Here is a 19889-nt window from a genome sequence, read left to right as displayed (position 1 = left end):
CACCTGCATAACCACAGCGGAGAGAGAGAGAAGAGAGGAGAAGAACGTGGGTGAGTGAACAGAAAGTGAGGGAGAGAGCGAGGGAGAGAGGGATATAGGGAGAGACATTGAGAAAAGAGAAAAAGAGTTTAAGACATTGAGAAAGAGAAAGAGAGAAGGGAGAGAGACAAGGAGAGGGAGACGGAGAGACCAAGAGAAGTCAGAGTGAAAGTAAGCGAGAAAGTGAAAGAAAGAAAGAAAGAATGAAAGAAAGAAAGAAAGAAAGAAAGAAAGAAAGAAAGAAAGAAAGAAAGGAACAAAGATATATGGTAGTAAGGCCATCATGCTCAGGCAAGGCCGGCTGCCACACAGCAATGCAAACGAATCCTCCTGGCCGCCTCCTGAACCAGGACTCCTGGCACAGAGAGGAGCTGTCAGCCCTGTCCAGGACAACTCATCCATGGATGGAAAAGAGGAGGAGGAGGAAGAGGAGGAGGAGGAGAAGGAAGAAGAGGAGTAGAAAGAAGAAGAGGCGGAGGAGGAGAAGTAAGAAGAGAAGGAAAAGGAGGACGAAGAGGATGAGAAAGACATGAAGGAGGAGGAAGAAGAGGAGGAGAAGGAGGAGGAAGAGGAAGAGGTGGAGGAGGAGGAAGAAGAGAAGGAGGAGGAGGAGGAGGCCGAGAGGGAGGAGGAGAAGGAGGAGGAGAAGGAGGAAGAGGTGGAGGAGAAGAGGAAGAAGAGAAGGAGGAGGAGGAGGAGAGGGAGGCAGAGGAGGACGAGGAAGAGGAGGAGGAGGAGGAGGAGGAGGAGGAGGAAGAGGTGGCAGAGGAGGAAGAAGAAAAGGAGGAGAAGGAGGAGGAGGAGGAGGAGGAGAGAGGAGAAGGAGGAGGAGCAGGAGGAGGAAGAGGAGAAGGGGGAGAAGAAGGAGAAGAGCTGTCGTGTCGTGCCGCGGAGCCATAATATCCATCCCGGTACAGCAGCAGCCATAATTGGATCACGCCGCTTTTGATTCGATATGTTAAACAGCACCTTGCTCTCGTTTCACGGGGGCTGCAGTTGAGGTAAACAAATGTGGGTCTGCTTGGAACGTGCTCAAATAAAAAGAACAGAAAAAAAGAAGAGAGAGAGTCCTTTGCCCAGTCATCCCATCATTTTTTAAAGCTAAGGAGGTGGAAACGAATTGCGGTGAAAGATGCAACCCTAGCTAAGCACTCCGCTGATGTATTTAGCCGGCCCTGGGATTAGGTTCGGGACTGCAGCCAACACTCCGTAAGTATGTGTTTGCTTTTACGGTACGTGCAGCATCAAGGTCTTCCTGCAGGACAGTGGTTCCCAAACTTTTTCAGCGGGGACCTCCTCTTGGACTTCAGAATATTTTTGTGACCCCCGGCCCCCACCCAACATATTCTTAGCCTAGCAATGGGCTTCTAGCAATATTAGCGGACAAACCACTCAGCAATTTTTTTGGCCATTAATATTGCTAGATTTTCCATTACTAAAGGGAAAGGCTCTGTGTTATGTCATCGTAGCGTGGTACTATGGTAGTTAACTTTTCAATGACTATTACAGCATGCCACTGGGGGTATGTTGACGAGTCAAGTCATCATCGTGGCAGGGTGACAAGGTAAACTCACTCTTTATTCCTATTATTAACAAGAGCGTCTATGAGCTACGCATGTATTTCCTCACCTTCCTCTCTGCCACCTTGGACTGTACAGAGTCCCATTTGTCATTCAGGTTGGCCAGGTCCTGCTCCAGGTTGCTCTCCTGACCCTCGGGCGCCGTGGCAACCAGTTGTTTGCCTTTCACCATCAGCTGCTGGTACACTTCCTCCTTGACCTCGATCGTGTTGCACAGCTCCTGTGAGGGTGATAAGACACAAACCCAGTTAGATACGACTGGCGGAGTTGGTTAAGCTGTCCATTTTTAAATCCTTCACATTGTTAATAATAAATATGACAATATAAATATGGCTTTAAAAAGGTTGGGCAGGGCACTGGACAGCTGGTGACCCAGGTTCAATTTCGGCCCTTTGCCGATCCTTCCCCGTCTCTATCTCTCCCCTCTTGCTTCCTGTCTCTCCTCCACTGTCCTGTCTCAATAAATGAATAAATATCCCCAAAAAAAAGGTTGGGCAGAAACTACCATCCAATTAGATCAGGGGCACATTTCTGGAAAGCATAGTTGCTAGCCTGTTTGCAACTTGGGTAGTTGCCAATGGGAAAGTGCATTGCAAACATCAAAGTAGGTAACATAGTTAGCAACTACAGTTTTGAGAAATGCACCCCAGTGTCACCCCGCTCTAAAGTGTCATCATGCTAGCCAGTCGGCTACTTTTACTTTTACTTTTACTTTAACTTTTGACACTAGTTGTTTGGTAAAGGGCAATTGCATTGACACCAACAAAGCAGCTAGCACAGTTAGCAACAATGGTTTCGGAAACACACACTCCTAACTGTTGGAGTCATTGTCCATTTTTAGCCCAATCACAGTTTACGTAAAATAAACATGACAAAGGCAGCAGCCTTTAAAAGGTTGGTCAGAAACGGCATCCAACGGTGCTGTTACAGTTTACGTGCACTGACATCAACACTGACATAAATAATTCCTGCACTGGGATTCTTTGGAGGTGTTTCATCACATGTGATGAGACAGAACATGTTCTGAGAAGAAGAAAGGTATGGTAGACAGGCTCGTTCATGCGAGCACTAAAATCGCGACTGTGAAATCTCACAATTCAGTGAAACTAGCAGACCTCTCTCTGCCCATAATTGGTGTTATACATGGTATCCAACCGTGACTGTGTTACATTACTGGGGTCTATAGGGTAGAAGGGGGGAGGAGAAAGCAAACAGAAAATCAAAATCAAGTAGCTGGCCAAGAAAACCCGAGTAGAAAAGTTCAACTCTAATGACCACATCACATCATTTGATGTTTCAGTCCTGGCATTCATTTTGAGCAAGCAGTTTTGCTTCGTTGGTGAAGGAAGCCACTCCCACCCCCATCTTAAACACAAACACAAACACAAACATAAACAACATGACAGAGAACGTGGTCGTGGAGTGCCTGCGCTGCCCTGTGCGGTCGGCGCCCGTCCGCCATCTGCACGGCGTGTCTCATATTGGTAAAAGCCGTACCAGATGGGCGTTAAGCTGCTCCCGCGCCGTGTCTGGTAAGCCGCCCACCGCCTTTGATGCTAACAGCTGACGCTCCGTGTCTTTCAGCCACTGCTGCATGTCTTCAATCTCGCCATGGAAACCCTGGGCCTGTGTGCAGAGGAGAGAGAGAGAGAGAGATGGGGATGGGGGAGAGAGGGGGGATTAGATTGGTGGTGTGTATTTGTGTGTGTGTGTGTGTGTTGGGCGGGGGGGTGAGCCACAACAATGGGTTTTAGGCACTCATTGTGTGCAGGAATGGGGTGTGCTGACAGAAAATATTTGGTATATTAGGTATGTTCAAGGTGCTACAAGATAAAGTTAAGGTCAGTTTTAGTAATTTCTTGTACAGACATGGGGTGCAATGTAGAAAAAAAAACTATGTTCACTTTTTTCCTGAGAGTATGCTAGAGGTGTTAGAGCTTCACGATGGAGTTAAGCCCTAAAATGGTGGTGAAGGATATTGCGGGTCTGTTGGACACTGTTTCCAATCAGAGAACACGCAGTGAAATGGAAGTAGAACATTGCAGGGTTCTATTTTAGCCGCGGGGTGATGTTATGTTTAAACATGGCTTCATGTGAGAGGCATTCATGTTGCAACGTTCAACGTCAAATATATTTTCAGTACAGACATTTTTTTTTTTTAAATCATCAAACGTTTTATGAATCATGCGTTGCCTCAGTAATTAGTGTTGCTGGCAAATGCACACATACACATTACATCCACACAATACTTTTCTTTAAAAGCTCTGATTTTGGCATTTCATATTCTTGTCAAGCTGTCTTGTATTTTCTGGCAGTAAAAAACACAATAGAGACACATTCTTGATAGCAATTCCCTGGTTTTCGGTTTGCAAAGGCGTTTTAAACAAAAGAAAAGGAAAAAGTAAAGTCTCTCTGAGCCCCATTTGCCAACTAACGTCTCTCGTCAGGGCTACATCAAATGCATTCCTCTCCATGCTAAAGGTAATGAATCAACAGCTGAGGTGAGGTGTTGGAGAAGCAGGGGCAGAAAAATAGCTTGATGTGAAAAACCCTCTCTCTATCTCTCTTGCTCTCTCTCTCTCTCCGCCTCCTGCTCTCTCTCTCTCTCTCCCTCACTATCTCCCTCCCTCTCTCTCTCTCTCTCTCTCTCTCTCTCTCTCTCTCTCTCTCTCTCTCTCTCTCAGTGTTCTCCTCCATCACTCAGTGAAAATAAAATTCTTTCACTCCTGTGGTGAACTGAACTACATCAATCACAGTTTGGTGTGTGTTAAGTGAAAAAGGCACGCTGTCAGATTCCTCACGGTGTGCCAGCAGTGTGTGTGTGTGTGTGTGTGTACGTGTGAGAAAGAGAGGAGAGGAGCAGAGAGAGAGAGAGAGAGAGAGAGAGAGGAAGAAAAAGTCAGAGAGAGAAAGAGAAAGAGTAAGAATATGTGTGTGAGAGAGTATGTATGTGTGTGTGAGAGAGTGTGTGTGTGTGTGTGAGAGAGAGTTGAGTGCAGGGCGTGGGAGGCGTGAAAGACAGATGTCCATGGGGCGGGGCTCATGCCATGCCATGCAGACTAAGTTCACAGACCTGCAGCAGAGCGCTGTCCTCCAACTGCACTCAACATACCACATGATTTTTCAATATTGCATCCTGTCACAATTCTGCAGTTTTTTCACTTTCGGCCAATAAGGGCCCCCCTGGCAGGTGGGGATCCCTAGGCTGCAGCCATACCTAGCCTGTGGGGGCCCCTGGCAGGTGGGGGGCCCTAGGCTGCAGCCACATCTAGCCTGTGGGGGCCCATAGGCTGCAGCCGTATCTACCGTGTGGGGGCCCATAGGCTGCAGCCATATCTAGCCTGTGGGGCCCCTAGGCTGCAGACATATCTAGCCTGTGGGGGCCCTAGGCTGCAGCCATATCTAGCCTGTGGGGGCCCTAGGCTGCAGCCATATCTAGCCTGTGGGGGCCCTAGGCTGCAGCCATATCTAGCCTGTGGGGGCCCCTAGGCTGCAGCCATATCTAGCCTGTGGGGGCCCTTGACTGTAGCCATATCTAGCCTGTGGGGGCCCTTGACTGTAGCCATATCTAGCCTGGGGACCCGTAGCAGGGGAGGGGGTTAATCCCACCCTGCATGATGCAGACCAAGTCCACATTTGTACCTGCAGCAGAGCGCTGTCCAGGAGGTGCCTCCTCTGCTCCGTCTTCTCCAGAATGTTCTTCCAGCGGTGGGTGAGGTTCTCCAGCCGGGTCTGCAGTCCGCTCGCCTCCTCTCCCGCGCTGGACGCCACCAGGTCGTTACCGGCCTTGTTGACGGCCTCCACCGTGCTCTCGTGAGCCAGGACATCGTTCTGGAGAACCTGAATGGTGATCGGAATAAATAGATATTAAAGATGCACTGTGTAGGATGGTGGCCAGTGAAGGCATTGCAAATATGCTGCTCATTGAAACTGTGCTGCCTATTGCCAAATTTGATCTTTTCTCTCTCGTGAGCCAGAACATCGCTCTGGAGAACCTACACGGTGAATGGTGACCAGAATAAATAGATATTAAAATCATAGCCTATGATCGATTTATTATGTGTTAAGTGCATTAAACACCACAGCTTGGGTCCATTATCTAGTTTTAAGGTGTATTTATAAGCAATTCAGTTTTTAGCAACACGTTAAAAGCTACACTATGGATCACATACTGTTGCTTCATGGTCTGAAATAGACAGTCCTTAACATGTTTATGTCATGACAATGTCAGAGCACACAGCAGTGAATATACACTCAAAATACTTAAATATTTAAAACCCAACCAAGCCGTCAGTAGCTACATATTACATGTGTAGTTAGCTTGCTAGTAAAGCACTTAATTAGCGGTACGAGGCCTCTAGCCTACTGCATTTCATCTCATGTTTATAGGCACCCTGACATAATCAGCTGTTCTACATGACGCCTGTCTTCTTCTACACAGCTTCTGCTTGCTTGTAGGAATGCCATCTGCAGTTAATACTTAAACACAGTCCATTTATAGAACTACAGCTGATGACAGACGCCCCACGTAATTGGTCTCCGTTCACCCCTGGGGGAGGGAAAAGCAACTATTAGATGCCAAATTAGAGCCAACCAGCCGAAACCCAAATCAAGCTGTCTGCAAGTAGTAACAACATAATTGCCCGAACAACACAAGGCAGACACGCTGCCAACGATGGACAGGAATACGTGGACCTGTAGGTCTAGCTTGGCAGCTTCATTTCATTTCGTATAGCTGAGCTGTAGGCCTAGCATAGCTACTTCATTTCATTTCATATAGACGGTCTCGCCTTTCTTCTGTTGGCAATGTCTTCGCTGGTAGAATCTCACCTCACAAATCAGCAAAGACAGGAAGCGTTTGTGAGTGTTGATGTCAGCTATGTGCTATATTTGAATTGTAGCATATGGCAGGATTATAGCTAGGCTAACTGCACATGTCACAACAAATGTTAGCTAAATACAGATTCAACAGTATTTAACTTCAGCAGATCAAACACCACCAAGAAGAAAATAGCTTTCCATGATTCCACTGGGATGGGAAGCAATGCTGGAGCAATGAAGAGTTAGGTGCCCTGCTCAAGTGCACTTCAGTCATGGATGGACGTTGTAGGGAAAGGTCAGGTGGGATTCCAACCTGCAACCCTCCGATCTTCAAACTACCTTCCTAATCGTTAGGCCTCAGCTGCCCATACGGTATATCACGAACAAACAGTTGGGTAAAGCTGCGTGTACACCAGATACGACCTACGCTCAGGTCGCTTAGCTCCAGGTGAATTCACTTTGGTCGTTTTAGTCCCTGACCCTTTATAGAGAAATAATGACTTCCGTCGCTCAGGTAGCATATGTCGCACTTGGTATACATATAGCTGAAGACTGGACTATGGGCTTACGTGGTGCTTGGCGAGCTCGATCTCGATGGCCTTGGGGTCCCCGCTAGCCTGCCGCTGGTCGTTCAGCAGGCCCTCGGTGTGGCTCATCCAGGCCAACACCTCGTCCAGAGCGTGCTGGAACTGGCCCAGCGCCAACAGCGCCCCCTCCAGTTTGTGCTGTAAAACACAAACATGAACATTAACACAAACACACAAAACATCACTTACTGCAGATACAAATAACACTTTGTTTTACAGCCATGGCGAGATCTAGAACCAAAAACCAAGATCTAGGGCATAAGGCATAACATTCCATTATTTAATTTTTTTTTTAGATAGATAATAGATATTTCATAATCACAATGTAATAATCATACTGTATAATAATCAAACAGCACTACAACAGAAAAACTACCATACACAATATCTATCAATCAATCAATCAATCTACCAATCAATCAATCAATCAATCAAAACAGATTTATATAGCACATTATCACATTTAATTGTAATTCAATCAATGCGCTTACATTTTATTTATTTTTTTTACAAAACTACTGTTTTAAACTATTTACATGTACAAGGCCTGGTTACACAAAATTGGAATTGGGAGCTGTCTTCTGACCTGTCGGTTGATGACCTTCTCATCCAGGTTGTCCCAGAGCATCTTGAGCTCTGCTACGGGCTCCTGGATGGCGGCGCGGTCCGCCTCCTCCAGAACCTTCTTCAGCAGCAGGCCGGCCTGGTGGTTCAGACGCTCCATCTCGATCTGAAGCTGGTACGCCTCCGACTTGAACTCCTGTAATGGACCATAGACCATAGTACATATGTCAGACACAGATCACACACACAGGCACAGAAACAGCACAGATGAACGCACTTACTTATGCACACACATGATGCAGCAGGGTGGACATACTGTACATTTTGGAACAAAAGCATTGTGCACAGGTACACATACACACACACACACACACACACACACACACACACACACACACGCGCGCAGACACACACACACACACTCAAACACACGCGCACGCGCACACACACACACACACACACACACACACACACACACACACACACACGCGCAAATGCATACAGACAGACACACCCACGCATTCATACAGTACACACACACAGATTAATTGTCATGCCATCATAATGACCAAAGGCCAGAGTACGGTACTAAAGCCAGGTGGCAAACATTCCGTGCAACCTGCCCATTGCTATTTTTTTTACGAGGCTCTTTCAAGCTGCACACAATAACCTTCCCCTTCTGCGGACATCAAAGAGCAAAGTCTAAATGAATCTGCCTTTTACGGCTTTCCAAAGCAGAAAGGGTTATGACACATGCCCTGTGTTATGAGGCCTTTCAGATGTACGCGGTGTAGCTTTCGAAGGCGGATGACATGGATGGATTAAGGCCTAACCTAAACCTAAACACACCTGCTGTTGCATCTGCAGATGCACGTACGTAGTTCCCACTCAAACCAAACAAAGCAACTCGAGCCTGAAGGTACACGGAGGCTTTCACTCCACACAAGCCGGAACCATTTATGATCATACTGGATGGGGGTGATTCTGCCAAATGACTTGGTTGTGTTGACACTCTGTGCTGAAATGAATTTGTGGACTTGAGACAGCTGCTGGCTACAGTACCAGCCCCTTGTGCATTCACAGTACCAAGCATGTGCACGACTTGCCTGGTTCACACCAGACCATAGCACAGGTGAAATATGGTCTGGAGAGACAGCCAACTGAATTTCTCGTAGGGGAGGTGTGGTTTACAATTGCCAATGGCTGTTAATTGGACATAAACATCGCCCATAGCTAATCTTGAGCCAATGTTATAACCTTACTGTCACCAAAATTGTAATGGCATTGGTCAGAGCAATGTTGTTATGATGTACAAAGTACTTTAGTATTTTCAGCAAATAGCGAAGAGGCCCGCCGGTGACCCCATGTGCAGTAAGAGGCTACATAAAAAGTTGTTGATGAGTGATGAATGTGTACCTTGAGCTCGTCCATCTGCTGCTTGACAGTCTCCAGGTCAGTACCCACAGGTGGCATGGACTCCAGCTTCCCCTCCAGGATATCCACCCAGTCAAACATGCCCTGTGGAGGAGGAGAGGAGAGGAGGAGAGAGGAGAGGAGAGGAGTAGAGAGGAGAGGAGAGGAGAGGAGAGGAGAGGAGAGGAGAGGAGAGGAGAGGAGAGGAGAGGAGAGGAGAGGGGAGGGGAGGGGAGGGGAGGAGAGGAGAGGAGAGGAGGGGAGGAGATAAGAGAGCAGAGGAGAGCAGAGGAGAGGACAGTAGAGGAGAGGAGAGGAGAGGAGACGGGAGGAGAAGAGAAGAGAAGAGAAGAGAAGAGAAGAGAAGAGAAGAGAAGAAAGGAGAAGAGAAGAGAAGAGAAGAGAAGAGAAGAGAAGAGAAGAGAAGAGAAGAGAAGAGAAGAGAAGAGAAGAGAAGAGAAGAGAAGAGAAGAGAAGAGAAGAGAAGAGAGCAGAGGGGATGTTGACATAAAAGACAAAACGGTTTTACACAGCCTCATGTTCCCCACTCTCTTTGATCCCCTGATGAAAAATAAGATGACTAATGATGGAATAGATCCAGCGCTCCAACTTAAATTGTTTACTTAAAATCAAACACTCGTGATGTACTGGAGTGTTTAATGTACTGTTTATTGATGTTATTACACAATTTCGATGCCTTCATTGACACTGACAATAAACTCCTTGAATCTTGAATGTTATTACTTTTTATTGTTATTACAAATAATCTAGTATGCATGCAGTGCGTACTTCGAAGACCAATAGTAACAGCAAACCATTTAAAAATATCTAATAAGGCGTAAAAATAGCTAATGTGAGAACGAAAAGACATCTAGTAGGGTAAAAGCAGGGGAATACATAAGTTAACTCAATAAGAGTGTGGTAATCTATAATCAAGCTACATATTTTGTATCTCTTATATAGCATCTCCATAGAACCATGTAACAATGACACCAGTCTAAATGCTCTACACACCACAATTTAATCTAAAAAAACAACAATTCAATCCCTTCCTTTCATGACCTCGATTAGATTATAGCGTGAATGGGGGTGAGGTCAGCGGCACAGCAGGGGGGTTCGAGAGCACAGCAGTCACCCCCACCCACTCACTCACCCACTCACTCACTCACCCACTCACCCACTCACCCACCCACTCACCCACTCACTCACCCACTCACTCACCCACTCACACACCCACCCCCATTAGCCTACATTACTTCACATTAGGAAAATGTAGTGAAATTATGAGCCTTTTCCCTTTCCGTATTAGTAAAGCCTGAGTCAGGATGGCCTGACTAAGACAAGCTTACATCGTAGGAACGGATTCCTCATTGTCACCTCATTTTCACTGACACACAGACACAGACACAGACACACAGACACACACACACACACACACACACACACACACACACACACACACACACACACACACACACACACACACACACACACACACACACACACACACACACACACACACACACACACACACACACACACACACACACACACAAGGGTGGGAGGCAGGGGACTCATGATGGAAGAAAAACACTCATCTTACATGTGGTGATGGTGTGTGTGTGTGTGTGTGTGTGTGTGTGTGTGTGTGTGTGTGTGTGTGTGTGTGTGTGTGTGTGTGTGTGTGTGTGTGTGTGTGTGTGTGTGTGTGTGTGTGTGTGTGTGAGTGCATGGTCATACCTGAAGTCCGTCCTGGAACTGCACTGCTGACTGCATGGCCTCCTCCAGATGCTCCACTCGCTCTTTCCACATCTTAATCAGAGCCTCATACGAAGAGTTCACCTAGGTCATGACACACACTCAGATATTAACTCATAGGCATAGGCAGAGTTCACCTAGGACACGACACATTCACTCATATATCAACTCATGTCATCTTAATCAGAGCCTCATATGCTGAGTTCACCTAGGACTCGACACACACTCACATATTGATTCATTTCAGAGCATCATAGGCAGAATTCACCTAGATCCATAACACGTACAGTGAAAAATGCAGTGCAAGGCCAGGGGCGTGCTTGCCGTAGGATTAGTGTGTGCGCGTGCACTTTTTGTGTCTGAACGCGCTTCCGTGCAAATTTTATGTCAATTTTGCGCACCGTAGAGCGCTAGTGGCAATGTACACAGACGCGTGCGTATGGTGCGATACAAAACCATAATGGGCAATCTTCTGAACTTCCACAGTGAGTTTGTGGTAAACAATGGTAGAAGACTCGGTCGTATAGTTGCATAGTTTTAGGCAGCAGGCATGTCCCCAGCCTAAGTACTCCAGGACCAAATGCAATCTAGTCTTCCACACAATGATATAATTAAAAGAACGTTTGGATGTTTATTTTAAATGTTTTTCCTTCCTACCTCATCGATACTCTTCTTGATCACAGGCTTGTCTGGTTCTCCGCAGGCAGACATGAGTTCTGCCCCGAGGTTCCTCACGACATCAAGCTCCTCCTGGAGGGCGTCGATTTCCTCTCTGAATCCCTATAGAGTGCACAAACACACACAGAAAAAAACGTTAGCCATTCTTTAAGTGAATTTAAAGTTACAGCGAAAGTGGTGAAAGTGTTTCCTGTTGTTTATTTACACCAAGTGAATTTTATTTGTGATGATCAAATCATATATTATTTTTATAGACAGTGCATTCACTTCCTAAAACATTTTTTTGTCAACATCAACTTGGGGAAACTATCCTTCAAAATCTTTGAGATGATGGAAAATCTGATAATGGAAATATCCATCGTATACATAACATCCTTCAGATAATGGAAATATCCATCCATTTCTTCGTAATTTTTTAGCGCAGGGTTATAAATTTGCTGTTACCAGAATGCCAATGACCAAGTCATAGTGCATTACTAAAGGCCCCGTGTTATGTCATAGTAGTGTAGTACTATGGTAATTAACTTTTCAATGACTATTAACAGCGTGCCACTGGAGGAACGGCGTGCATTATGGGACTACTACAGGCATTAGTTTCCGCTCGCTCAAAATCCTTGAGATTATGGAAAATCTGATAATGGAAATATCCATCGTATACATACGTAGTATCCATGAGATGATGGAAATATCTATCCATTTCTTCATATATTTTTTTTACTCTACATTAGCACAGGGAGTGGCGGAACAATTGCACGCAGGGCCCCAGGGCAAAACACTTACAGGACCCCCCCCCCCCTATAGCCAGCCAAGTCATGATAGGGCCCCCACCACCAATACAACAGTACCCTGGGCCCAGAGGCAAATGCCCTGCTCGCCTTCCCTATAGCTCCGTCCCTGAGTGCAGGCTTTAAGTTTCCGCTCGCTGGCTCACCTCGAGGGTTTCCTGCTGCTGTTTGACGATGGAGGGGTCGACGCCGGGCTCCTCCTGCTCCTTCAGCAGGTCCTGGGTGTCCTTGATGGTGGCCATGAGGGCGGTGTGGTCGCACCAGAACTTCTCCGCCAGGTCCATGACGTCCAGCAGCTTGGACTCCCGCTCCTCCACCAGCGCTTGGATGTCGCTCCACACGAACACCATCTCGTCCAGCTTGTCTTGCACAGCTATGAGTGGAAAAAATAAATAAATAATTAAAAAACATGACCCCACCACATGTAAACCACAAGCAGGGCCGCTGACAGCTTTGGCTAGGGCCGGGGCAAAGTTATCTGAAAGGGCCCCCCACCCAATGCATGCAATGTAATAAGGGCCCAATTCTGGGGCCCCTTTCTCCCTGGGCCCGGGACAATTGACCCCTGTCGGCTTCTCTGACCACAAGCATTCTTACTTTCCTTCCCTCCCAAGGTCACGTTTTGAGGTAAATAACGGCTGAAATTTAATTTCGATCGCGTCTCGTCTTTCAATTTATTTGATCACGGTGCGTGATTAAGCCAGGAGCCAGGAGCGCTGAATAAAAACGACAGGAAAACCAAAATTACCTTCGCAGTGTAATTGGAATGGACACTGTACTGGCTGGCTAAGTCAAGGCTGTGCAGAGTTAACTTGGGGGGGAAAGTTTTACTCCGCAAGGGAGTAGTCATTTCCTTAGTTCCTACTGTTCCCTTAGAGTCGACGCCAAGACCCCAGGATTTCTACAAATCATCACTATCAGCCGCCCAAACGGTATGGACGTATCCGGGTTCACTGGGCCAGGTTTTTAAACTGCAAACACATTCAGGGTTAGTCTGATGTATCATTTCACTGTATGGAAACTGTCGGACAGCGTTAGGAATCGTTTGCCTTGGATTCAGCTTTATGGCTTCATATGTCTTTGCTGATTGGCAGGGGGGCAAAAACATGCACTTCCTGGTTTTCAAAACTGTCTGCTGTAACTGAACTCGATGATGGAGTGAAATAAAATTGAGCAGGGGTGCAAGGTGATGACCAGCGATTGCCAACCTGGATTCACAAGCAAAAATCCGACCTGGCTTTACCCATCCAGTTCAGCTAGGTGCTCATTGGACCAGTAAAGCCAGTTCATTTGGTATTGTTACAATCTAGTTCATCTGGACTGTAACAGTAAATTAATCCAGGCAGTCCGTCACTGCTGGTGGCAGCCAGGCCACATTTGAGGGTACCTTATGGCCATACAAAGACAACGTGCTGTAACTACATATTTTGTCAAAAGTGAGATTACAATGAAAATGGTCTTCATAACACCTCCTTTATCTTGTGACATGCGTGTCCCTATTTTAGAGATATTGCTATGTAAAATTTGCTGTAACTACAATATACAACCTAACACCAAAACTTTGAAGGCATTTTTCTCCATTTCAGTGTTGGCGTAGTTACTAGACATTGCCTCTGTACTTGTAGGGTGCCTTACCTTTGGCAGAGATGTCCTTGTCGGCCCCCTGGGAGCGTGCGATCATCTCCTCGCCGCGCTCCTTGAGGGTGTCGTAGGTGGTCTGCAGCTTCTCCATGTCCACCGTCACCACCTTGTTTTCGGAGATCTGCTCGCGGATCTTCTCCACCTCCACAGAGATGGAGGGAGGCTGGCGAAGGCGCTCCACGATCCGCTGCAGGGACTCCAGCATCGGGTCGATCTTATCGTGGAACTGTGGCCAGACACAGACACAGACACACACACACAACAGCGCATGGTTAGGTCACACCAAACACAACGATTGAACGATAATGAACAACTGAACAATAACTTTGCTAATGTTTTATTTATTTGTAGACATTTTTTGTAGTCTTAAATTAAATTAAAGCATACTTCCACAAGCTAAGGGGAAGTATATTTCATAACAAATTGAGCATGTGGTTCTGTAAAGTCATCAAATATTTGACATCCTTTTAGAAAATGCAATAAAGCAAAGCAAACATGAAGCAAGCAAACACAAACCAAACACCGACATGTGTTTTACAACTCATTCAACCCCACATGTGCATACAAACACACTGTCTGATGAAATGAATGCAACACAAGGTATTTAATTTCAAGCAACGTTCCTGCTTTTTTAATATGAAAACAGACTGCCATAAAAGATATGGCTGATCATGCTAGGTTGGACAGGAAATATCAAATGCATTTTATTTCCACAAGTCTGGAATACAAGAGTTCATTGTTGCTTCGGGCTACGCGACTACATCCAGAACTCGAGTAAAAAACTTGGAGTAAAAAGCCACAAAGCTGGCATGCGGTAACAGACGTCTACGGTTTTTCTTCACTCTTTCAAAGGAAGGAAATGAAAGACATTTCCTTTTTTTGCACTCACTCGAAGCAAGAACATGAAACTCAATGGTTGCATCCCAATATGTGTCCTTGCCTCCTCCACTTGTGCTTGTCTCCTCGTCCCGCCTCCTGGCCCCTCCTCCGTGGAGAAAACGATAAAGTTTCCCCGCTGTCAGCCTCGCCACAACAACTTTTGAGGGACTGTTTTTCATTCACCATCCCAATTGCAAATGAGAAAAAGACTTTACAATTGAGCTTTTGCAAGATATTGAAATATAATGCTGTTGTCAGTGATGTCATCATGACGAGAAGCAAGTGGAGGAGGCAAGTGGAGGAGGCAAGGTCACATATTGGGATGCACCCAATGGTCTATGATAAGGACACTCCAGCTGGGAATTTCCTTTGGCAGCAGCTATCGTTAGGTGTTGTCAAGTCTTTGGGTCGTCATCAAACAAGCCCCCCAAACCCACTCCACCTCCACACCCCCCAAAACACATGAATGGAAACTTTCAACGTCACTCAGCCCCATGTGCTTATGTATGGACTTGGAGGAAAAGCAAACGCGTGATAAGAATCCGTGACCACACCGCAGGCCAAGAGGCAACAGAGTTCAGCGCTCTCCCCCCTCCCCTCGCCAGACGCCATGGCTCACCTGTTTGGTCTTTGGTGGACAATTATTCCAGAACAAATTCAACACGGATGATGGACGAAACATACATTAAAAACACATGGGAAATGGAATGGGGGAAAAACAATAATGAACACACACATTCAGCAAAGAGCACACTAGCAACTGTCCAGTAATGAACTTGAAAGTGAGGTTACACTTTACTTGACTGTCATACAGATGACATAACAGTGTCATAATAGTGTCAAAACAGTGTCATGACACAGTCATGAGCGAGTCATAAACATGGTGTCAGTGTCATAAATGTTTTATGGTCATGAAAAGTTGACATTGTTAGGGCTGTCTTTACCATAACCAAATGTCACTTAATGATAAAGTCATAAAATGTTTATGACACATGAATGACTGCATCACTGTTATGACATTGTTTTGTCATGTGTATGACGCCAGCATCAAGTAAATTGTTACAGAAAGTGAAACTGATATTGACAAAGGAAATGTAAATGGGTGGGGGCATAGTGATGGTAGATGGTAGTGTGCTCACCTGTGTGGATTTAGAGATGGCCTCCTCCAGAGCGGCGGCCCTCTGTGAAACGTCAGCTTTCAATTGGGCATACAGCTTGTCACTCGTCGTATACTTGTCCCTGATTGGCTCCCCCTCCTTTGGACTCAGCTCCAGCAGCTGGGGACCCGTCTTGTTCATCTTGTCAATGTGTGGCTTATGCTCAGCTATCAGCTCGCGCATTTCCTGGGGGGAGAGATAGGAATTGTATATAATTTAAATATAATATAATATAATGATTAATACAGTTCTTAACTGGGTGCTGAATCCCACATACAACATAGATGAGTGAATGAAGCGAAGGACAGCACTCTTCAGATTTTTCTTTGTTTATTCACCTACAGGAAAAAATCTGAAGAGTGCTGTCCTTCACTTTATTCACTCGCCGGTATATAATTATTATAATCATCATCATGTCCATTATGCCCTCATGATGATCCACTTTGAGAAAGTTAATTATCCTTTCAGATAACTATTCTAATGCTACGCCATTACTGTAATGAACTTACGTAAGGCATTTAAAACTTTCATTCATCTTTTGGCCTTAGTCTTATACCTGGCCTTTTCTTAGTATCTTTGACACCTTTCCAAGATTCACACAGTCTCAACACCGTCTGGTAACTATCATGTAGCGTAGTGCTTCTCAATGGGGGCTCTACAGCCCCCTAGGGGGCGTAGGGGACCCTGGGGGGCGGGGGGTGTTTGGGAAGGATACAGCTGAGAAGGGGCAGTGAATAGTTGTAATTGGTAGGCATTAGTTATTTTATATTTTACTACTAAGGGGAGGTATTGGCAGGCTTATGATGAGGTCAAGGGGGTGTTGTGAGGCTTATGATGAGGTCCAGTCCAGGGGGTGTTTGTTTATTCAAAAAAGGTTGAGAACCACTGATGTAGCCTGTCATTAAATCAAAGTGCTACCTTAGCCTACAGGTTGACCTTCATGTGTCACACTGTTCCCGAAACCAAGCTCACAAGTTCCCCTCTCCTCTCCCCCTATGACTCATCCAGCCAGCCATAATCATCCTCCGTCTCCTCTTACACTCAGGGTTTTGGTGACAAATTACTCGCATAGATACACAGGTTGGAGCTACTGAACCTCTGCCAATATTCATCATATTTATCAAACAGTTGGACTTTCCCTCTCTGGAACAACATAACCTAGTAGGACACAGCACCTTTTATGAACTAGCTGTTACCAGAATGGCAATGACCAGGTCGTAATGTGCTACTAAGGGCCCTGTGCACTGTAATAGTGGTGTAGTTAAGTTTTTCAGTGATCATTACAGCGTTCCACTGGTGGAACATCGTGTGTTAAAGGGATATGCCACTATTTTGGGGCTTAATACAGTTAAAATCGTTGGCCAGGGTTTATAAAGGTGGTAAAGTGTCTTATTTTTCATGTAAGCCGTTGTCTTGCTTTAAGACAAGTTAAAAGAGGGAGCATGTCGCTAAGCTAATGAAAGTCAATGGATCCGTGTAGCATGCTACAATGCTACATGGATCCATTGACTTTCACTAGCTTAGCGACATATTCCCTCTTTTAACTTGTCTTAAAGCAAGACAACACTTAACATGAAAAATAAGACACTTTACCACCTTTATGAACCCCAGCCAACGATTTTAACTGAATTAAGCCCCAAAATAGTGGCATACCCTTTTAAGGCTAACCTGAAATTCCCTGACCTGAGCGGACCCGGCCCAGCCTGTGATGACTAATGCTCCTATCCAGCTATTATCTGTGTCGTCTTACCTTCAGGGGAAAAGCTGAAACCTGGACAGTCTCATAACACCATGAATACCACACTCTTTGCTACCTCTGATCTGTCAGTTCCTTAACAGTGATCTATCTATCTATCTATCTATCTATCTATCTATCTATCTATCTATCTATCTATCTATCTATCTAGCCATCCATCCATCCATCCATCTTATCTCCTCACCCTCAGCTCCTCCTGCTGCTGTCTGAGGGCCTCGTATTCGATGGCAGGTGCGGGCAGCTGGGTGAAGTTCTTTCGTGTCTCCTGGAGCCAGGGCCACAGCTCCTCATAGGTCTCCCAGAACTGGCCCCCCAGCGCCTGGGCACGCTCCAGCTGGCGGCACCGCTCCGAGTTCAGCTGGCTCACCACGCCGTACTTGTCCAGCAGCGACTGGATCTTGGCCTGGGGTGGGGCAGGGGCAACAAAAAAATCATGGCATGGCTGAACATCAGCACAATGGAGCTGAATGCAAAATCAAAAACTGTATTAAACAAAGCAGAAAAAAGTCAAACTGGGAACACTGATGATGGGCTAGACCCGAAACGTTTGTCCCCTGTCTGTCGGTTTTATTTACTTTTTTCGGCTTTGTTTAATACAGTTTTTGATTTTGCATCCAGCTCCAGTGTGCGACTCCTTTTTTCCTTTTATCATACTGCTCTTGGAATTACGCACCGAGCGATACGCACAGGATAAGACATTGGCGCGGACGCCACCCCACCATTACTGAACATCAGCACACACATTTCACATTTCTTGAAAAAGAAGGAAAAATCTGCACACTGTTGCTGCTCACCGATTTATTACGTAAACACGTTTCAACCACAGCCGGTCTTTGTCAGGTGTATGATATACCTGATGAAGACCGCCTGAGGTCGAAACGTTGTGTTTAATAAATGGGTGTGCAGATTTTTGCGGCAACTGTGTGCGGATTTTCCGTTCTTTTTTTCACATAAAAATGCACCTCATATCATTGCATAGCAAGGCATAGAGCGCTATAGCACTGTCTGTAAATGTGTGTGTATATTTGTGGCTATATACATGCCTAGGTTTGTGGTGATCATGAATATATGCATTTGTGCAACACTGAATCCGTTCATGTTTAACCAGTTCCACAGGCCGTTTGTCTTTATAATATGATCCAAGAGGTGAGCATGTGAGGATCATGTTGCACAGCATGAGGCCAAACATTTGAATCCCATCTCTACCGGCCAGACTGCTGGCTAAGAGGAGTAGTAGTGGAGATTTATTCATAGACTTAAGCCGTGTTTTGCTTGGGTACGGGACTAAAATTATGGTCTGTCTATCTGTGTTTTTCACATAAAAAGAGCTCCATATAAAAAGCTCTGCATGAACACAGTAGAGAACTGTCAGAAGACTACAATCTGTAAATTTCCCATTTGTATATGTGCGGGTACATAAGTCTACATTTGTCCATAAATGACATGAAACCTTTAAGTTTCAGTTTGGCCAGTTCCCATTCCAGTTTGTCTTTTATTCTAATCCAAAAGCCGAGCAAAGCCTGTGAGTATCATATTGCAAGGCCAAGAAAACTGAATCCTATGTCTGCAGGCTAGGCTGTTGGCTGAGAGGATCAGTAGAGGAGCTTTACTCATATAGTCTGTTACACAGTAAAAAAATAATAATGCAGTGTTAATTCAACACTGTACTCTGGAGTACTCTGTACTGTACTGCACTGTACACGATGTTACATCAACTCTTCAAGTGTTGCATTACGTAACACTGTTTTTTTTTTTTTTACTGTGTAACAGAGTTTTAATCAGAGGATCAGTAGATGAGTTTTATTCATAGAGTCTAATACACACTTCAGTAATTCTGTGTTAATTCAACACAGAGCGTGCTCTGGGACCACATACTGTACTACACTGTACAGTCGAAGATGTTACATCAACTCTTCAAGTGTTGCATGATTTTTTTTACTGTGCAGCAGAGTTTTATTCCTAGAGTCTGCTGTGGCATGCTCTGGTGTTGTTTATCGTGCTGGTTGAGCCGTGCCGTACCTTCAGGGCCTGTTTTTCACCCTCATCCTTGCTGCTCATGATGGCCTCTCCTGTTTTCACAATGTCGTCCACCGAATCTTTGTGTCTCATAACGTCCATGGAAAATCCCTAACAAAGAAACAGAGAAGGGGAGAGAAGGGAAGACGAGCAAAGTGAGTGAAAAAGATGTAAGGAGAAGAAAGACAAGAGAGGGATAGATAGATAGATAGATA

The 19889-nt window shown here is 45.5% G+C and overlaps 1 protein-coding gene across 1 annotated transcript in view; it reads right to left on the bottom strand.

The window, feature by feature from the left end:
* LOC134440941 (dystonin-like) overlaps nucleotides 1-19889 on the bottom strand; it is a 235715-nt gene that overhangs the window by 35387 nt on the left and 180439 nt on the right. Inside the window, exons 78-90 of the mRNA XM_063191098.1 lie at nucleotides 19678-19785; nucleotides 17843-18061; nucleotides 15885-16088; nucleotides 13861-14092; nucleotides 12372-12598; nucleotides 11420-11542; nucleotides 10745-10846; nucleotides 9008-9109; nucleotides 7614-7787; nucleotides 7010-7165; nucleotides 5262-5459; nucleotides 3117-3245; nucleotides 1669-1839 (exon numbers count right to left, since the gene is read on the bottom strand). Coding sequence (XP_063047168.1) covers nucleotides 1669-1839; nucleotides 3117-3245; nucleotides 5262-5459; nucleotides 7010-7165; nucleotides 7614-7787; nucleotides 9008-9109; nucleotides 10745-10846; nucleotides 11420-11542; nucleotides 12372-12598; nucleotides 13861-14092; nucleotides 15885-16088; nucleotides 17843-18061; nucleotides 19678-19785 — 2145 coding nt within the window. The remainder of the gene's footprint in view (nucleotides 1-1668; nucleotides 1840-3116; nucleotides 3246-5261; nucleotides 5460-7009; nucleotides 7166-7613; nucleotides 7788-9007; nucleotides 9110-10744; nucleotides 10847-11419; nucleotides 11543-12371; nucleotides 12599-13860; nucleotides 14093-15884; nucleotides 16089-17842; nucleotides 18062-19677; nucleotides 19786-19889) is intronic.

The sequence above is a fragment of the Engraulis encrasicolus genome, chromosome 24 (assembly GCF_034702125.1).
Source record: "Engraulis encrasicolus isolate BLACKSEA-1 chromosome 24, IST_EnEncr_1.0, whole genome shotgun sequence".
Taxonomy (NCBI): domain Eukaryota; kingdom Metazoa; phylum Chordata; class Actinopteri; order Clupeiformes; family Engraulidae; genus Engraulis; species Engraulis encrasicolus.
The sequence above is the reverse complement of the archived record's forward strand: the minus strand, read 5'-3'. Positions and strand labels throughout refer to the sequence as shown.